Source organism: Salarias fasciatus, chromosome 6 (assembly GCF_902148845.1).
Source record: "Salarias fasciatus chromosome 6, fSalaFa1.1, whole genome shotgun sequence".
Lineage (NCBI taxonomy): Eukaryota > Metazoa > Chordata > Actinopteri > Blenniiformes > Blenniidae > Salarias > Salarias fasciatus.
Window position 1 is genome coordinate 3,294,750 of NC_043750.1, and position 17,009 is coordinate 3,311,758.

The window sequence follows — 17,009 nt, forward strand, 5'->3', positions numbered from 1 at the left end:
CTCCAGCATCCGAGCTAATTGTGGCTAAGTTAGCACGGTGTCAGAGAAGAGCGAGGCGCAGCAGATCCCATCAGAGCAGATCCCATCAGAGCAGATCCCATCAGAGCAGAGCAGAGCAGAGCAGATCCCATCAGAGCAGATCCCATCAGAGCAGATCCCATCAGAGCAGAGCAGAGTGCCTCTCTGCTGGGGAGAGGAGCTGCAACGTTCCCATCCGAGCTAATTGTGGCTAAGTTAGTGAAAACTGTCAGCTGACCCACCTGAAGACGGTAGACGAGCTGACTTTATGATAACACTGGCGATGGATGAAGAAATACAGCCGAAATGAGCGATTTTGCAGAGATGATGTCCCGCGCTGAAGCTCCATTGCCGTGGCCCCCGCTAAGTGCGACTAAATCGGTTGGATCTAAATAACTTCTGGACTCCGAGCTGCACCAGGTCTGTCTGAGTGACTATATGAGCAGGACTCACCTAGAAATAAGGTCCAGGTGTCAAAAAACCGGAGTTGCCCTTGAATAACAGATCAATACCTCCTATTTTATTAAAAATGTCTCTGGGGAGATGATTTAGGGGCGTCACATCTGGAGCAGGACGGCGGCTCCACTTCCGCTTCCGCTTTGTTGATTGGCTGTCCGACTCTGGCTCCGCCCCCAACTACTCACATGGGGCAGGTACAAATAAAATAGCTCACAGGAAAGACACACAAACACACACACACACTAAACAACGATTGATACACACACGCAGCACTAAACACCAATTCACACACACACACACACACACACACACACACACACACACACACACACACACACACACACACACAGATATAAAATGAGTGAACTCCACACAGAGAGGCAGGATCAATGTTTTTTATATATCAACAGTTTGACCTCTGACCCCTGACCTGCGAGGCCAGAGTCCTAAACCTGCTGTTTCTATTTTTTATTTTCCATCAAACGTGGTCAGAATGTGTGTGTGTGTGTGTGTGTGTGTGTGTGTGTGTGTGTGTGTGTGTGTTTTGTAACATCCAGGCTGATGAAAAGCGAGACAAAGACAGGAATGAGTGGTATTTCAGTTCAGGACCTCCCACAGGAGGTGGCAGGTCTCTTCAGGAGAGGGGCATTCTGGGAAATGCAGGCAATACTCTGTCCTCTGATCCCTCCTCCTCTGACAGATAAACAGGAAGCAGGACGAGTTCAGACAGACTTCAGCTCAGGCTCCTGATGAACCACCTGAGAGGCAGAACCCAGAGTCCAGAACCCTCTGGTTCTGGTTCAGAGAACCAGAACCAGAACAGAGGAGTCAAACCTGCAGCTGTTCAGGGTCTGGAGCAGAGAACCACAGGAGAACAGGGTCTGGAGCAGAGAACCACAGGAGAACAGGGTCTGGAGCAGAGAACCACAGGAGAACAGGGTCTGGAGCAGAGAACCGGGGGAAGAACTGGTCTTCAGAGCAGTGGGCGGCTCTTAGAAGAGCCTTTGGGTCTTGGCGGCGGCAGCAGGTCACTTGGAGCTGGTGTACTTGGTGACGGCCTTGGTGCCCTCGGACACGGCGTGCTTGGCCAGCTCGCCGGGCAGCAGCAGACGCACGGCGGTCTGGATCTCCCTGGAGGAGATGGTGGAGCGCTTGTTGTAGTGAGCCAGGCGAGACGCCTCCGAGGCGATGCGCTCGAAGATGTCGTTGACGAAGGAGTTCATGATGCTCATGGCCTTGGACGAGATGCCGGTGTCGGGGTGGACCTGCTTCAGCACCTTGTACACGTAGATGGCGTAGCTCTCCTTCCTGGGCCTCCTCTTCTTCCTGCCCGGTTTGCCGGCGGTCTTGTTCACGGCTTTCTTGGAGCCCTTCTTGGGCGCGGGTTTGGCTGGTTCAGGCATTTTCACTTCCTGGTGTTGAGCCGCGGCGGTGGGACTGTACTTATACAGGCTTCATGTAAATGAGGCTGTGCTATCGCTTGTCTGTGATTGGCCGGTCTGCCGCTGGGCCGTTGGGTTGTGCAATAGCACCACGTGACTCAGCTTCAAGGCAGGAAGAGCAGAAAGAGCAGAACTCACTGAAGCAGGTTCCACAAAACTCCTGCTGACGGGACGCTGTCCACGTGTCCGTCCACCAGGGACCTGGTGGGCCGTCCAGCCGGGGACGTGTCCTCTGACCCTGTCCTCTGACTGCAGCCCGGCTCCTGACTGAAACAAAGAAGCAGGATCACATCAGCCTGTGCTGAGCTCCTTCCATACCGGACTGACATGCTGCAGCCCGACACGCCCCCCAGAGGCCTGAGGTCAGCTGACCGCTCCGGTCGGTTGTCCCTAAAGCCAGGCTCAAAACCAGAGGTGACAGAGCCTTCTCTGTAGCTGCCCCCCCCTCTGGAACAGCCCCCCCTCTGGAACAGCCCTCCCTCTGGAACAGCCCCCCCCTGATGTCAGGTCCTCCCAGACTGTGGGACAGTTTAAGTCCAGACTGAAAGCACAGCTCTTCTGGAAGGTTTTCTAAACACTAGTGAAACTGGAGGATATTCTTGGTGTCTCATTTGTCTTCTCTGTGTTTTATTATATGTTTAGTTGAGCCTGTTATTTTCATTTATTTATTCTATCTTTTTCTTTTTACTTTGGTCAACAGAAGTTGTTTTTTTAAATGTGCTCTATAAATAAAATTGAATTGAATTGAATTGAATTGAATTGGCTGTCCTCTGACCCTGTCCTCTGACCACTGTCCTCTGACCTCTGTCCTCTGACCTCTGTCCTCTGACCCTGTCCTCTGACCCCTGTCCCCTGACCCTGTCCTCTGACCCCTGTCCTCTGACCCCTGTCCTCTGACCCTGTCCTCTGACCCCATTCCTCTGACCCTGTCCTCTGACCCTGTCCTCTGACCCCATTCCTCTGACCCTGTCCTCTGACCCTGTCCTCTGACCCCTGTCCTCTGACCCCTGTCCTCTGACCTGCCCCTGTCATGGATTAGACATCATGTTCTCCTGAATTCAGACAAAGCAGAAGTTTTTAGATTAACGATCTGAACTAACAGACACCCTGGGCGGTTCTGCTTTAAAGCTCGTGTCCGGAGTTTTGAAAGAGAGAGGTTTTTTTAATCCAACGTCTGGAGGCTCCGCCCTCCCTCTGCTTTCATGAGCGACCAAGCCACGCCCCTTCAATTGTGCACGCGCATTATCTGTCGGGTGAAAATGAGAGCCTCCAGTCCTGCAGCATCCTCCATGTTGAGCTGTTTATGGTGGATGTTCAGCAGACGGTGGATATTAGGGGTGTCCTCAGATAGTCGACGATTCGACGATTCGTTCGAAGGGGCCTGATTCGACTGCCAATCACGCAGTCGAAGCATCGAAAAAATGTGATTATTAAACGAGGACCATTCCATTACAGCTGTATGGGGGTGCTGAATGACTGATTTTACATAGAATTGCTTGGTTTTTTTTCCCCAAATAAACATGATATAAAGCCTATTTGATATACATGTTAGCCTATCAAATACACTGTGGAAAAATTTACTTAACTTGTAGTTTTATTCAATATTCTATCTATTTAGTGTCTGTGAATAAACCACCATGGTGAGTGGCACAATCCCATTTTGCGCAGAGCTCCGTCACAGAGCAGCATCTCGGTGGTGATTTGGCTGAACTTTAAAAGTCTTACAATGTCGGAAAAAACAGAACTTCAGACCAAGTCAAAGATGATCCAAAAAAAGTCAAATGCAAGTTGTGTCCTTTCATATCACTCCACAACAACATGGCTTTCCACATTAAACGGGTCAGTATCCAGATAATTGGGCTAATAAAAGACGGTTCTGTTACTCAATTCTCATTTTTAATGCTGACTTTTATTTCGTTTGATTGTAATATTTTAGGTTATTATTATATTATTATTTTTATTTATCTAAAAGGCTAATTCTATTTAATTTAGTGTTTGTTTTTGCATGGATGTTGCGCTGCGAAACGGACCGACACAGTGCAATTAAGCCTTTCATTTAATTTGAGCAGATAATGTGAGAAACTGTTTAGCCAAAAAATGTGAGCTTATCTGCAGAGATTATAGATACAAATAAATGACATGCTTTAGCCCGTTTGTTAGAAGAGGGTTTGGTTCTGCTCACTTGAACTATACTTCATTTGTCTGATGTTTAGAGTTACCGACACTTTGTTCCAGTCTGTGTCTCAGTGTGTAGGAAAAAAATAAGTGTTGTTTTACCTGCCTGCGCTGTTTTTTTTTTTTTTTTTTTTTTTTTTTTTATTATTATTTGTATTTTTTATTATTACTAGAAAAAATTTGCAGTTCCTGAAGAAACTGCAAGTGTGAATGCTGAGCTGAAAATGCTAAACTGTAATGCTGAAGAAGTTCAAGAAGAAAGGTTGAAAAGGAAGTTGAAAAAGTTTTGAAAATAATTGAAAAAGGTTGAAAAAGTTTGACAAAGTTTGAAAACACTGCAAAGATTTGAAAATAATTGAAAGAGTTGGAAAACGCTACAAAAAGTTGAAAAACATTGAAAAAGGTTGAAAACACTGCAAAAAGTTGAAAAAAAACCTGAAAAAGTTTGAAAACGCTGCAAAAACTTGAAAAACGTTGAAAAAGGTTCAAAAGTTTGAAAACACTGCAAAAATGTTGAAAAAGGTTGAAAACGCTGCAAAAAGTTGAAAAAACTTGAAAAAGTTTGACAACACTGCAAAAAGTTGAAAACAGTTGAATAAGGTTGAAAAATGTTGAAAACGCTGCAAAAAGTTGAAAAATGTTGAGAAAGGTTGAAAACGCTGCAAAAAGTTGAAAACACTTGAATAAGGTTGAAAAATGTTGAAAACACTGCAAAAAGTTGAAAAATGTTGAGAAAGGTTGAAAACGCTGCAAAAAGTTGAAAACACTTGAATAAGGTTGAAAAATGTTGAAAACGCTGCAAAAAGTTGAAAACACTTGAATAAGGTTGAAAAATGTTGAAAACGCTGCAAAAAGTTGAAAAATGTTGAGAAAGGTTGAAAACGCTGCAAAAAGTTGAAAACACTTGAATAAGGTTGAAAAATGTTGAAAACACTGCAAAAAGTTGAAAAAAGTTGAAAACGCTGCAAAAAGTTGAGAACACTTGAATAAGGTTGAATAATGTTAAAAACACTGCAAAAAGTTGAAACATGTTGAAAAAGGTTGAAAACGCTGCAAAAAGTTGGAATATTTCGAAAAAGTTTCAAAACGCTGCAAAAAGCAGAAAAAAGTTGAAAAAGGTTGACAAAGTTTGAAAACACTGCAAAAAGTTGAAAGAAGTTGAACAAGGTTGAAAAGGTTCAAAAAGTGTAAAAAAGTTGGAAAAGTTGAAAAAAGTTGAAAAAGGTTAAAAAAGCGGAAAAAAGTTGAAAAAGTTTGAAAAAGTTGAAAAAAGGTGAAAAAACTTGAAAAAGGTTAAAAAAGCGGAAAAAAGTCGAAAAGGTTTGAAAAAGTTGAAAAAAGGTGAAAAAACTTGAAAAAGTTTGAAAAACTTAAAAAAAAGTCAAAAGCTGAAAATTTTTAAAATACCTTTAAAGTTGAAAAAGTGGAACAGAGCAGTAAACAGCAGTGGAGTCAGTGTCAGAGTAACAGAGGATCAATAGAGCTCCAGTCTTAATGGAAAAATCCAGACTAATCAAGCAGCAGGAAGCACAACAGGTGTGTCTGTTGCTATGGAGACCAGCCGCACAGCAGCCATGACAGTGAATCAGCAGTTCTTATGGAGTGCGCATGGTTGAGAAAATGTCATTCCTCGAGAACCCAGAGGTGAAATTGAAAAAGATTTTCACACAGTCAGATTCAGAAGTCTTTCATGAATTTAATGGTGCAGGAATCATGTCTGTAGGATCATCCATTCAGCCACGGCGATGGTGCGAACATGAGTGAAGTTTTGGATTTGAGCGAGAAAATCTCTCTCCAAAATGCATTGGAGCGGATGGGAGAAAATTCTGCACTCTCCTCAAACAAATGCAGCTGGAGAGAGAACCATTTGAGATAGAGACAAAGTGACTCAATTGTACGGGTCATAACAAAATTGCCTACGTTTTGAGGGGTTATTGTGCAGATTGAGACAGAAATGTGGCCGTACGGACGAGAAAAGAATTTTTTTTTTGGTCAAAATCGAGAGCTTCCCCCACTCTAACTGCCACTCTCCCACTCTAGCTTCTCCAATACACACCCATTGTAAACTCCGAATATGGCTGAAATTCTCTCCGTACTTGAAAGCTCACAGTTTAAATTTGGTAAAAGATCTGGACATGATATAACATACCTAAATAGAGGACAAAAATGCCTACATTTTGCAAGTAAAATGTTTTGTCTACGTCAAAGTATGACAAAGTTGTAAGGGGTCAAAGTTGAAGGAGTTCAAAGGTCAATTGAAGGGTTTTCCCATCCACTTCCATGTTAAAAATAATTTTAAAAAGTTGAAATATTTCAAAAAGTTGAACAAAGTTGAACAAGTTTAAAAAGGTTGAAGAAAGGGTTTAAAAAGTTGAATATTTTAAAAGTTGAATGGTGAAAATCGGTTAAGATTTGAAGAAGTTATAAGGTTCCAAAGTTTGAAAAAAGCTCCATCCGTTAACATGGGGAAAAAAGTTGCACAAAAGTTGAAATATTTCAAAAAGTTTAAAAGATATCAAAAAGCCAGAACATAGCCGGAATGTCCTTAAAAAGCTGCACATTTTGATATCTGAATGGTTCAAATCGGACAAAATTTGTAGGAGGAGAAGCGTGCCAAAAAACGGCAGAAGAAGTCAGAAGAGGAATGTAATCGTGTGAATGCCTTCAGCATTCACACAATTAGTGCAATCAGGGCCGGCTGTGGGTATAGGCGCCCCGACGCTCCGAGTGCTGTGTGAGCACCGCTCTGCATTGTGCTGCGCTGCTCCGACTCCCCGTGTAGGCACGCTCTGCAGCGCCCCCCCGCTCCCCCCCCCCCCCCCCCGCTCCCCCCCCGCTCCCCCCGCTCCGCCAAACAAGATGATAGATTCGACTATCAGTCGACTATTGGCAGAATCGGACGAATCAGATTCGACTATGGAAATTCTTAGTCGGGGACACCTCTAGTGGATATATCTGCTGATAGCTAACTCTCCTCTGGACACTTCGATTGACAACACGAGAATGCGGAAGCTCGAAATCTATTGGCTGAAGCTGACCGGCGCTTTTTCGGATAACATGGGGGTCTATGAGACGAAGGCGGGGCTCATAAATAAATGTTTATATTGCTTTATGCTAATATTATATTGTAGTATCGAACCAGACTGACACATTGAAGCTCTGTTGAAAAATGATTCATACGGTGGAAACGAACGGAAACTCCGGACACCAGCTTTAACCTCCAGTAACTCTGAGAGGAACCCGGAGTGACCTCTGACCTTTAACTCCCACATTAAACAGGTCTGCAGGACCTCCAAGTTGACTCAGAGCTGTGTGACATGTGTGAAGTAACTCCAGAGGCGTTTCGGGAGCAAAAGGATGTTTATTCCCAAGAGCAGCATCCAGAAACGTGCATCAGCATCGGCAGCCAAAAACACAACACAATGCGGCTTCCGTAGCTCCGGCATAGACCTGTAGATATAGAGCTCTAGATATAGACCTGTAGATATAGACCTATAGATATAGAGCTCTAGGTATGTGTATCTAGACGCTCGCTCCTCTCAACTGCGCCGAATAGTAAATTCAAACGGAACATATATCTGCATATATGACAACGAGGCGCTGTCTTCACTGCTTCCAGTGGGACGTCGCTCACCAAATAACTTCTGTAGGACTTCGAGCTGCACGATGTTTGTCTGAGTGAGTATATGAGCATGACACACCTAGAAATAAGGTCCAGGTGTCAAAAAACCGGAGTTGCCCTTTAAGTCCAGACTGAAAGCACAGCTCTTCTGGAAGGTTTTCTAAACACTAGTGAAACTGGAGGATATTCTTGGTGTCTCATTTGTCTTCTCTGTGTTTTACTATATGTTTAGTTGAGCCTGTTATTTTCATCTATTTATTCTGTCTTTTTCTTTTTACTTCTCTTTTTCTGTGCAGCACTTTGGTCAACAGAAGTTGTTTTTTAAATGTGCTCTATAAATTAAATTGAATTGAATTGAATTGAATTGACTGTCCTCTGACCTGTGTCCTCTGTCCTCTGACCCCTGTCCTCTGACCTGTGTCCTCTGACCCTGTCCTCTGACCCTGTCCTCTGACCCCTATCCTCTGACCCTGTCCTCTGACCCCTATCCTCTGACCCTGTCCTCTGACCCTGTCCTCTGACCCTGTCCTCTGACCCCTATCCTCTGACCCTGTCCTCTGACCCTGTCCTCTGACCCTGTCCTCTGACCTGCAGGACTGGATTTTGTCCCCTGGGTTCAGACTGATGTCTGCAGTTGAAGGTTTTGAGCAGTGAAGCCGTTCTGACTGAACCACCGTCTGTGACTCAGCTCATCAGCAGAACGTTCTCCAGCTGATCAGTGGAACCGTGAACCAAACGTCAAAGTCAAATCAAACTTTATTCCTGAAGCACGTTTCATTTTGAAAAACCACACAGTTTACATTATTAAAAACAAAATCAGTATATAATAGAGAATAAAAACGCCTTCACCATAAACACACACACACACACACACACACACACACACACACACACACACTTTCTTCACTACTGTAGGGAACATGGCACAGCACTGAGCATAATGGGAAACACCACACCGAGAGAGGTCAGAGGTCAGGACTGTCCAGGCAACATGTGAAGTTCACTCTCACTCGATGCTCTGTACCTTTCTGAAGCTAAATCTCAAATTATAAACTAATTACATCAAGCTTTGAATGTAAACACATTTCCCAGTGTGTGGAGAGAGAGAGAGAGAGAGAGAGAGAGAGAGAGAGAGAGACTTCCTTTTATTGTCATTTCACAATACACAATAGTGCACTGAGGAATGAAATTACGTTGCTTTGGCTTAGTCTATTTTATATATATATATATATATATATATATATATATATATATATATATATATATATATATATATTTCTTAGTAGGGATGGGATCATAGCGTTAAACCTATAAAATGATATATTCCACTCTTTGAACTGAGGCTGAAGCTGTGTTCTTCATTATTCAGAGGATAGCAGCCGACTCAAAGCAGGCAGAGCAGCAACACATCATCAGCAGGGTGAAACCAGCCTGTCTCACAACGGTCTAATCTGTACGATTGTGAAGTTAAATCTCTAATTATAGATTAATTACATCAAGCTTAAAATGTAATGAATGTTTTTACACAAGATGTTGAAGACATTGTAGAGTATCGTGAGAAAAATGCATTATAAAGTGAAAATATAATTATTACTAGAATCAAATTGTTTGAATCAAGGGTGTAGTAATTCGCATTATTTTATTGTCTTGGCATTCATGTCTTCATATCCGTCCCTTGTTGCTGGTAGACGTTAAACCAGACGAAAAGCGGTCCAATGTCAACATGGACCCTGAGCAGGTCACCAGTTAACACGGAGACCACTTCCTGCGGAACACCTCGAACGGCACTTCATCACAGAATCCAGCAGTGTGACAAACGCACGCGCCATTAAGTATGGGTGGCCGTTTGTGCCATACATCGCCTGCGCTTTTAACGGCGCTTTTAACGCCGAGCGCCGCCAGGCGCTTTTATTTTGAAACGCCTTCCGGCGTCTCAAACGCCGAGCGCCGCCAGGCGCTTTTAAACTGAGTGAGGAACTTTTTTCCATATATGTTTTATTGTCCACATGACGTTTGATATATTAAATGTATTAAAATATATTTTTTCCCTTCTAATCAATTTTTCAAAACTGAAATGTTTAAAAATAAAAAAATAAATACTTTTGATCAGGGGTGAGCTCAATGAGGAGACTTAGGGGGTGGAAAATGTTCAAAAAATTACTTATCGGACATGTTTTCAGAGCAGCTAAAGTTTGCGAATAGTCAGAACAGGACAAAAGGATTGTAAATGTTCCCACAGGGAATTTTTTTTACCTTTGAAACAGTTAGATCACATTTTCAAAATGTGATCTAACTGTGATAGAAAAAAAACACAAAGGGATCTTGTGTAAACAAAGAAATCTTGAAGGGTTGAGCCTATATTTCTTTCCTTCTCTCCCTCTATTTATTACAGTTTTTCACAATTGCTAAAACACTAAACCCCACTGCCTGAACCAAATTCTCAGGGGCCTAAACTCATTTTTCGAATCAAACACTCTTTTGGCAAAAACTTAAACACTTAACTTAAACACACGATCTGCTCTTTTTTGCAAAACCTCAGACACATTCTCAGTCACTGAACACATTTCACAACATTTTTGCAAAATTGTAATCACTGGCAGCAAAATGTGAACACAACTCCAACACAACTGTCATCTGTTACACACAACAGCTCCAAACTGAACACACATATTTCTAATGATGAGATCAGACCAAGTGCGCACAAAGACAAGATGCTGGAGACTGAATCTCCAGGACCGTGACCATGCAGGAGTCTGCTTTGGTTCTGTTTGTTTTGGATTTATTTTTTGTTATGACGGTCAATTTAGATATCACTTTGACTTAGATGGGTTTTTTTTTCTAAATGCATTTCAAATACGTAAAATAAAAATTTTCTGTGAACTACACACTCTGAAAACTGCTGGTTACTGTAAAAATAACCCACATTGGGTGGAATTGTTAACCCAGCGCTGGGTCCAAAAGGGACCGAGCCAAAGCTGGGTTATTTCTACCCAGCAGCTGTTTGGGCTGAAGAGTTGACCCTGATGCTGGGTCAGGATTGATCAGCCGGTCTGGGAAGGTTACTTTACAGTAAAAATGTAATCCCTCAGAATTCAGAAACACGTGCCCTCTGCCCTGCCAGGCTGTCAAACCCTCCACTGGAGGCCAGCTGGGGCTCAGGGCAGTTCACTGACAGGGAGAGGAAAAGATTTGAACTAGCAACCTCACAACTGTGAGACAACCACTCTGCCAACTGAGCCACAGCCACACATAAGTATAAGAAGAGGGATGTCATACGTCTTTTCCTTCTTAGCCATTGCAATCATCTTCTGTGAGAACACAGGACTCCAGCTTTCTGCTGCGTTTGTTGCCAGAAGCCTCCAGATGCAAGAAGGAGAAGAAGCTGCAGGAATGTTCAAAATGGTGAAATAACCAGCAGGTTTCAGAGTGAGGACTGCTCCTGTGTCCTCAGTGATTTCATGTAGAGTCTGATGAACGATCCAAGGTCAACATGTTTTACCTGCTGTGTGTGAGATCTGAACGCAGAGTGTGGTTTTGATCACAAGAGAACTGGTTTTGAGGCGATAATTCGATTTTGACAGAAATGTCTGAGGTTTTTGTGAATGCAGTGTGGATTTTTGGATTTGTGTTTAAGGTTTTGAGAAAATGGAGGTTTCAAGAAACGTGTTTTAGCAATTGTGAAAAACTGTAATAACAAATTGTAATCACACATACACATTGTGCAATAAATCATCTTTGTGACCCCAGGCTTGTGACTTCGGAAAAGGATTACATGAAGCCCACTGGTGTGACGATCCAGGAAAAGCAGTGTTCCTCTCTGACAGCAGCCTGCTGGGTGGCTCCCCAGATGTCATGGTGTCCAGTGACTGCATCACTGATAAAATGTCCCTGCAGCCAGAAATAACATGTTTATAAGGGAAATAATTATCTGTGCCTTTGTACCAGTTAAACTGTTGTTTTATGTTGTGTGATTTATTATTAAAAATATAAGCAGTAACAAAATAAATCAAATTATGTCATAATAAATTAAGCGGGAGCCACATAACCAGTGTGAAGATTTGTGTTTAAGTAGTTCAGCATCCCTGACAGTTACTGCCAAACGAATATTCAAATACTTCTTCTAATCATGCATTCAGATATTATTTGAAAAAACTGAATTGCACTGGGAACTGGGGGGGCAATGCAGTATTTGTCAGATAACCTGTCGAATCCTGATCAAACTGCTCCCACCACCAGGAGCGGGGTGCGTCCTCCGTCCTCACACAGATCACGTGATGTTCATCGAGTAACACCTGGTTTTTCTGGGACCGGGCTCTCAAGAGGTGGTGGGCGGCCCTGAAAAGGGCCTTTGTTTTGTTTGGTGCGGTCGCTGGACGGAGCTTCAGCCTCCGAAGCCGTACAGAGTGCGTCCCTGCCTCTTGAGAGCGTAGACCACGTCCATGGCGGTGACGGTCTTCCTCTTGGCGTGCTCGGTGTAGGTGACGGCGTCCCGGATGACGTTCTCCAGGAAGACCTTGAGCACGCCGCGGGTCTCCTCGTAGATGAGGCCGGAGATGCGCTTGACTCCGCCGCGGCGGGCCAGGCGGCGGATGGCGGGCTTGGTGATGCCCTGGATGTTGTCCCGGAGGACCTTCCGGTGCCGTTTGGCGCCTCCTTTGCCCAGACCTTTCCCGCCTTTTCCTCTGCCGCTCATTTTCAGATCTCAGAGTAGAAACACTGACCGAGCCGCGGAGCGCGAGACGGAGATATGAGACACGTCTGAGGACGTAAGAGAAGACGGGGGCGGGCCTCTGGTGCCATCGCTTCTGATTGGCTGCCGCTGTGTTCCGTCACTGAGGTCCACAGAGACCAAGGGACCCGGTCTTCAGACAAACCGGCAGAAATGACAGCGCCCCCCGCTGGCCGTCTGGCGGTACTGCCCCCCAGGAGAGGCCTGGTGCTGGTCCAGGACCAGGACCAGGACCAGGAGATCCCAGTCCTGCTGAGGTTCAGTTCAACCCAACTTTATTCATAAAGCGCCGATTACAACACTGTCATCCAGTCATGAGAGAGAGAGAGAGGGAGAGGGAGAGAGAGGCAGAGAGAGAGGGAGGGGAAAGAGAAAGAGAGAGGGAGACAGACAGACAGAGGGGGGGAGAGAGAGAAAGAGAGACAGACAGGCAGACAGACAGAGAGAGAGGGGGAGGGAGGGAGAGAGAAATAGAGCAAGAGAAAGAAAGAAAGGGGGGGAGAGAGAGAGGGAGAGAGAGACAGACAGACAGACAGATAGACAGTGGGTCAGTCGTTCATTTCGGCTGTATTTTTCCTCCATCGGCGCTGGGTTGCCTTTCGGTCAGAAGGGGGGCCTCCGGCGGTGTCCCGCGGCCCGGCTTGGAGCGCGCATCCGCCGGGCGGCGGAGATCTGGATTCTCCCGGCGAGGAGAGCGCTCCGAGGAGAGACATCCAGCGGCCCAGCGGCCGCGCGTGAGCCGTGCGTCTTCGCGGGTGTCCGGAGCCTCCGTGGAGCAGCTGAGGGCCGTTTTCCAACTCGGCCCCTGGAAGTCAGACGCCGGGGCACCGTGACAGCCGAGGCCGACTCAAAGTGCCTCTCTGCTGGGGAGAGGAGCTCCGCAACGTTCCCATCCGAGCTAATTGTGGCTAAGTTAGCGAAAACTGTCAGCTCTTCAGCTGACCCACCTGAAGACGGTAGACGAGCTGACTTTATGATAACACTGGCGATGAATGAAGAAATACAGCCGAAATGAGCGACTTTGCAGAGATTATGTCCCGCGCTAACGCTCCATTGCTGTGGCTCCCCCGCTAGTGCGGCTACATCGTTTGGATCTAAATAACTTCTGTAGGACTCCGAGCTGCACCATGTTTGAGTGAGTATATGAGCATGACACACCTAGAAATAAGGTCCAGGTGTCAAAAAACCGGAGTTGCCCTTTAAACTGTCCCACAGTCTGGGAGGACCTGACATCCAGGGGGGCTGTTCCAGAGGGAGGGCTGTTCCAGAGGGGGGGCTGTGCCAGAGGGGGGGCTGTTCCAGAGGGGGGGCTGTTCCAGAGGGAGGGCTGTTCCAGAGGGGGGGCTGTTCCAGAGGGGGGGGCAGCTACAGAGAAGGCTCTGTCACCTCTGGTTTTGAGCCTGGCTCTAGGGACAACCGACCGGAGCGGTCAGCTGACCTCAGGCCTCTGGGGGGCGTGTCGGGCTGCAGCATGTCAGTCCGGTATGGAAGGAGCTCAGCACAGGCTGATGTGATCCTGCTTCTTTGTTTCAGTCAGGAGCCGGGCTGCAGTCAGAGGACAGGGTCAGAGGACACGTCCCCGGCTGGACGGCCCACCAGGTCCCTGGTGGACGGACACGTGGACAGCGTCCCGTCAGCAGGAGTTTTGTGGAACCTGCTTCAGTGAGTTCTGCTCTTTCTGCTCTTCCTGCCTTGAAGCTGAGTCACGTGGTGCTATTGCACAACCCAACGGCCCAGCGGCAGACCGGCCAATCACAGACAAGCGATAGCACAGCCTCATTTACATGAAGCCTGTATAAGTACAGTCCCACCGCTGTGGCTCAACACCAGGAAGTGAAAATGCCTGAACCAGCCAAACCCGCGCCCAAGAAGGGCTCCAAGAAAGCCGTGAACAAGACCGCCGGCAAACCGGGCAGGAAGAAGAGGAGGCCCAGGAAGGAGAGCTACGCCATCTACGTGTACAAGGTGCTGAAGCAGGTCCACCCCGACACCGGCATCTCGTCCAAGGCCATGAGCATCATGAACTCCTTCGTCAACGACATCTTCGAGCGCATCGCCTCGGAGGCGTCTCGCCTGGCTCACTACAACAAGCGCTCCACCATCTCCTCCAGGGAGATCCAGACCGCCGTGCGTCTGCTGCTGCCCGGCGAGCTGGCCAAGCACGCCGTGTCCGAGGGCACCAAGGCCGTCACCAAGTACACCAGCTCCAAGTGACCTGCTGCCGCCGCCAAGACCCAAAGGCTCTTCTAAGAGCCGCCCACTGCTCTGAAGACCAGTTCTTCCCCCGGTTCTCTGCTCCAGACCCTGTTCTCCTGTGGTTCTCTGCTCCAGACCCTGTTCTCCTGTGGTTCTCTGCTCCAGACCCTGAACAGCTGCAGGTTTGACTCCTCTGTTCTGGACTCTGGGTTCTGCCTCTCAGGTGGTTCATCAGGAGCCTGAGCTGAAGTCTGTCTGAACTCGTCCTGCTTCCTGTTTATCCGTCAGAGGAGGAGGGATCAGAGGACAGAGAGTATTGCCTGCATTTCCCAGAATGCCCCTCTCCTGAAGAGACCTGCCACCTCCTGTGGGAGGTCCTGAACTGAAATACCACTCATTCCTGTCTTTGTCTCGCTTTTCATCAGCCTGGATGTTACAAAACACACACACACACACACACACACACACACATTCTGACCACGTTTGATGGAAAATAAAAACAGCAGGTTTAGGACTCTGGCCTCGCAGGTCAGGGGTCAGAGGTCAAACTGTTGATATATAAAAAACATTGATCCTGCCTCTCTGTGTGGAGTTCACTCATTTTATCTGTGTGTGTGTGTGTGATGCGCCGCGCTGTCAGAACGGCCGCCAGAGTCTGACGTGCCGCAGTGCATCATGGGACGCCGTGGATACGCCGCCGGCTTCCAGGCAGCCCGGCAGAACCGTGCGGATGTTCAGGTCTTCATCAGGATTGGAGACGGTCTGGACCAGCAGACTTCCTCCTGGACCAGAACCCGGTCCGACCCGTTTCTCTGAACGCTCCAGGAAAAAACCTGGTTTCACTTCTCTGGTTTTTCCTCTGAACGCCATGCTGCCCCGGCCTCTCTCCGCCGCAGGTCCTGAGGTTCTGGGGTCCTGGGGTCCTGGGGTCCTGGGGTCCTGAGGTTCTGGGGTCCTGAGGTTCTGGGGTCCTGAGGTTCTGGGGTCCTGGGGTCCTGAGGTTCTGGGGTCCTGAGGTCCTGAGGTTCTGGGGTCCTGGGGTTCTGGGGTCCTGAGGTTCTGGGGTCCTGGGGTTCTGGGGTCCTGAGGTTCTGGGGTCCTGGGGTCCTGGGGTTCTGGGGTCCTGGAAGGATTTGAACTCCATAAACTGTCTGGACTCCTGAGGATCAGAGCAGACGTCCGTCTCACCGCCAGACGGTTTCAGGGTTAAAACCAGGAGCGCCGCTGCGGGGGCGGAGCCAGCTGCTCCTCCTCCGTCAGCTGACAGAGCCAGGCTCCATATGCTGGGCTAATCCGGTCCAGCTGGTCCAATCCGGTCCAGCTGGTCCTGTCAGCTTCGGTTAGCAGGAAGAGCAACAGCAGATCACCGAGATCCAGCTCAGGGCCACCCAACCCCCCCCCCCCCCTCGGCTGCTGGTCTCAGCGGTCCAGAGGACCAGGGCCGCCCAACCCCCCCCCCGGCTGCTGGTCTCACCGGTCCAGAGGACCAGGGCCGCCCAACCCCCCCCCCGGCTGCTGGTCTCAGCGGTCCAGAGGACCAGGGCCCCGGTCACACAGAGGCAGGAAGCAGGAAGCCGCTGTCCAGCTGGAGCCTCGCTTCACTGAAGCGTTTCATCTCCTGAACCTGAAGCTTGATGATCCTGTGGTCTCCGCACTCCGCCTTCTGACCAGAGGAGCGCTCAGCCATGCGTGGGATTATGTTTCCATGACGATCTCCGTGTAAACATGTTTGAACAGGCGCTTCGTATCGTTACAGTTCACTCACCGCTCACACCAGCGGCTCCAGCTGCTGCTGCCCGAGTGCTCTCCTTCCTGCTGGCGTCTTTAGAAACAGGATGACTGCTGTCAGAGAGGATTCTGGGTCTTGTTCCTCCAGGATCACTTTCTCTTCGTCAGCCATGCTGCTCTCCAGATTAAAAACTTCACTACTCCTTTGTTTTGCGATGCCAGAGCGTGTTCAGGCTTCAAAATAAAACACTCATCCATAAAAGTGTATATTTACGCTTTTATTTACATGTAAAAACCTGTGTGACAGCTTCAGTAGTGATCTGTATAGATATTTATATCAATAATATGCCTCGGAATAAAAAAAAGTCAACCTTTGTAGTCATCTGATTTTGATAAAACGGATGTTGCTCTCTTTTATTTTCCTGTTGCTGCTTTGACATGATGGGAAATGGACTCCGGCTCCGCTGCGCCTCGGCAAAAGTAGAACCGGTCCGAAGTAGTGCGGAGAGCGGTCCGCAGGACGCTGGAGGCCTCGCCGGGCTGCGGCGCTCTGCTGCCGGCGTGCCAGACTGACTCGATGTGTTCCACACAGCACTGCGTCCCTGAGCATGGCGTGCCAGGCCCGCTCTGCGTCATCCAG

General features: G+C 47.5%; 3 protein-coding genes across 4 annotated transcripts; 1 reads left to right on the plus strand and 2 right to left on the minus strand.

Moving 5' to 3' along the window:
- Window positions 1-862: 862 nt before the first annotated feature.
- LOC115390462 (histone H2B 1/2-like) lies at window positions 863-1,906 on the minus strand. The gene is made up of 2 exons (XM_030094345.1): window positions 1,433-1,906; window positions 863-1,372 (listed from the first exon to the last, which is right to left on the minus strand). The coding sequence occupies exon 1, from the start codon at window positions 1,878-1,880 to the stop codon at window positions 1,506-1,508; it is 375 nt and encodes a 124-aa protein (XP_029950205.1). The 5' UTR covers window positions 1,881-1,906; the 3' UTR covers window positions 863-1,372; window positions 1,433-1,505.
- A 173-nt stretch (window positions 1,907-2,079) lies between these two features.
- On the minus strand, window positions 2,080-12,416 carry LOC115390465 (histone H4). 2 transcript variants are annotated; one of them, XM_030094348.1, is made up of 2 exons: window positions 11,489-12,416; window positions 2,080-2,186 (listed from the first exon to the last, which is right to left on the minus strand). In XM_030094348.1, the coding sequence occupies exon 1, from the start codon at window positions 12,407-12,409 to the stop codon at window positions 12,098-12,100; it is 312 nt and encodes a 103-aa protein (XP_029950208.1). In that variant the 5' UTR covers window positions 12,410-12,416; the 3' UTR covers window positions 2,080-2,186; window positions 11,489-12,097. The 2 variants fall into 2 exon arrangements, with proteins under 2 accessions (XP_029950208.1, XP_029950209.1); XM_030094349.1 differs by lacking the exon at window positions 2,080-2,186 and having other exon boundaries at window positions 10,775-11,604; window positions 11,918-12,416.
- Window positions 12,417-14,278: 1,862 nt separating this feature from the next.
- LOC115390463 (histone H2B 1/2-like) lies at window positions 14,279-15,177 on the plus strand. Its single transcript, XM_030094346.1, has one exon. The coding sequence runs from the start codon at window positions 14,285-14,287 to the stop codon at window positions 14,657-14,659; it is 375 nt and encodes a 124-aa protein (XP_029950206.1). The 5' UTR covers window positions 14,279-14,284; the 3' UTR covers window positions 14,660-15,177.
- Window positions 15,178-17,009: the final 1,832 nt, after the last annotated feature.

Excerpts from the sequence above, each read along its gene's own strand:
- LOC115390462 (XM_030094345.1), bottom strand. The coding sequence starts at position 1,880 with ATGCCTGAACCAGCCAAACCCGCGCCCAAGAAGGGCTCCAAGAAAGCC.
- LOC115390465 (XM_030094348.1), bottom strand. The coding sequence starts at position 12,409 with ATGAGCGGCAGAGGAAAAGGCGGGAAAGGTCTGGGCAAAGGAGGCGCC.
- LOC115390463 (XM_030094346.1), top strand. The coding sequence starts at position 14,285 with ATGCCTGAACCAGCCAAACCCGCGCCCAAGAAGGGCTCCAAGAAAGCC.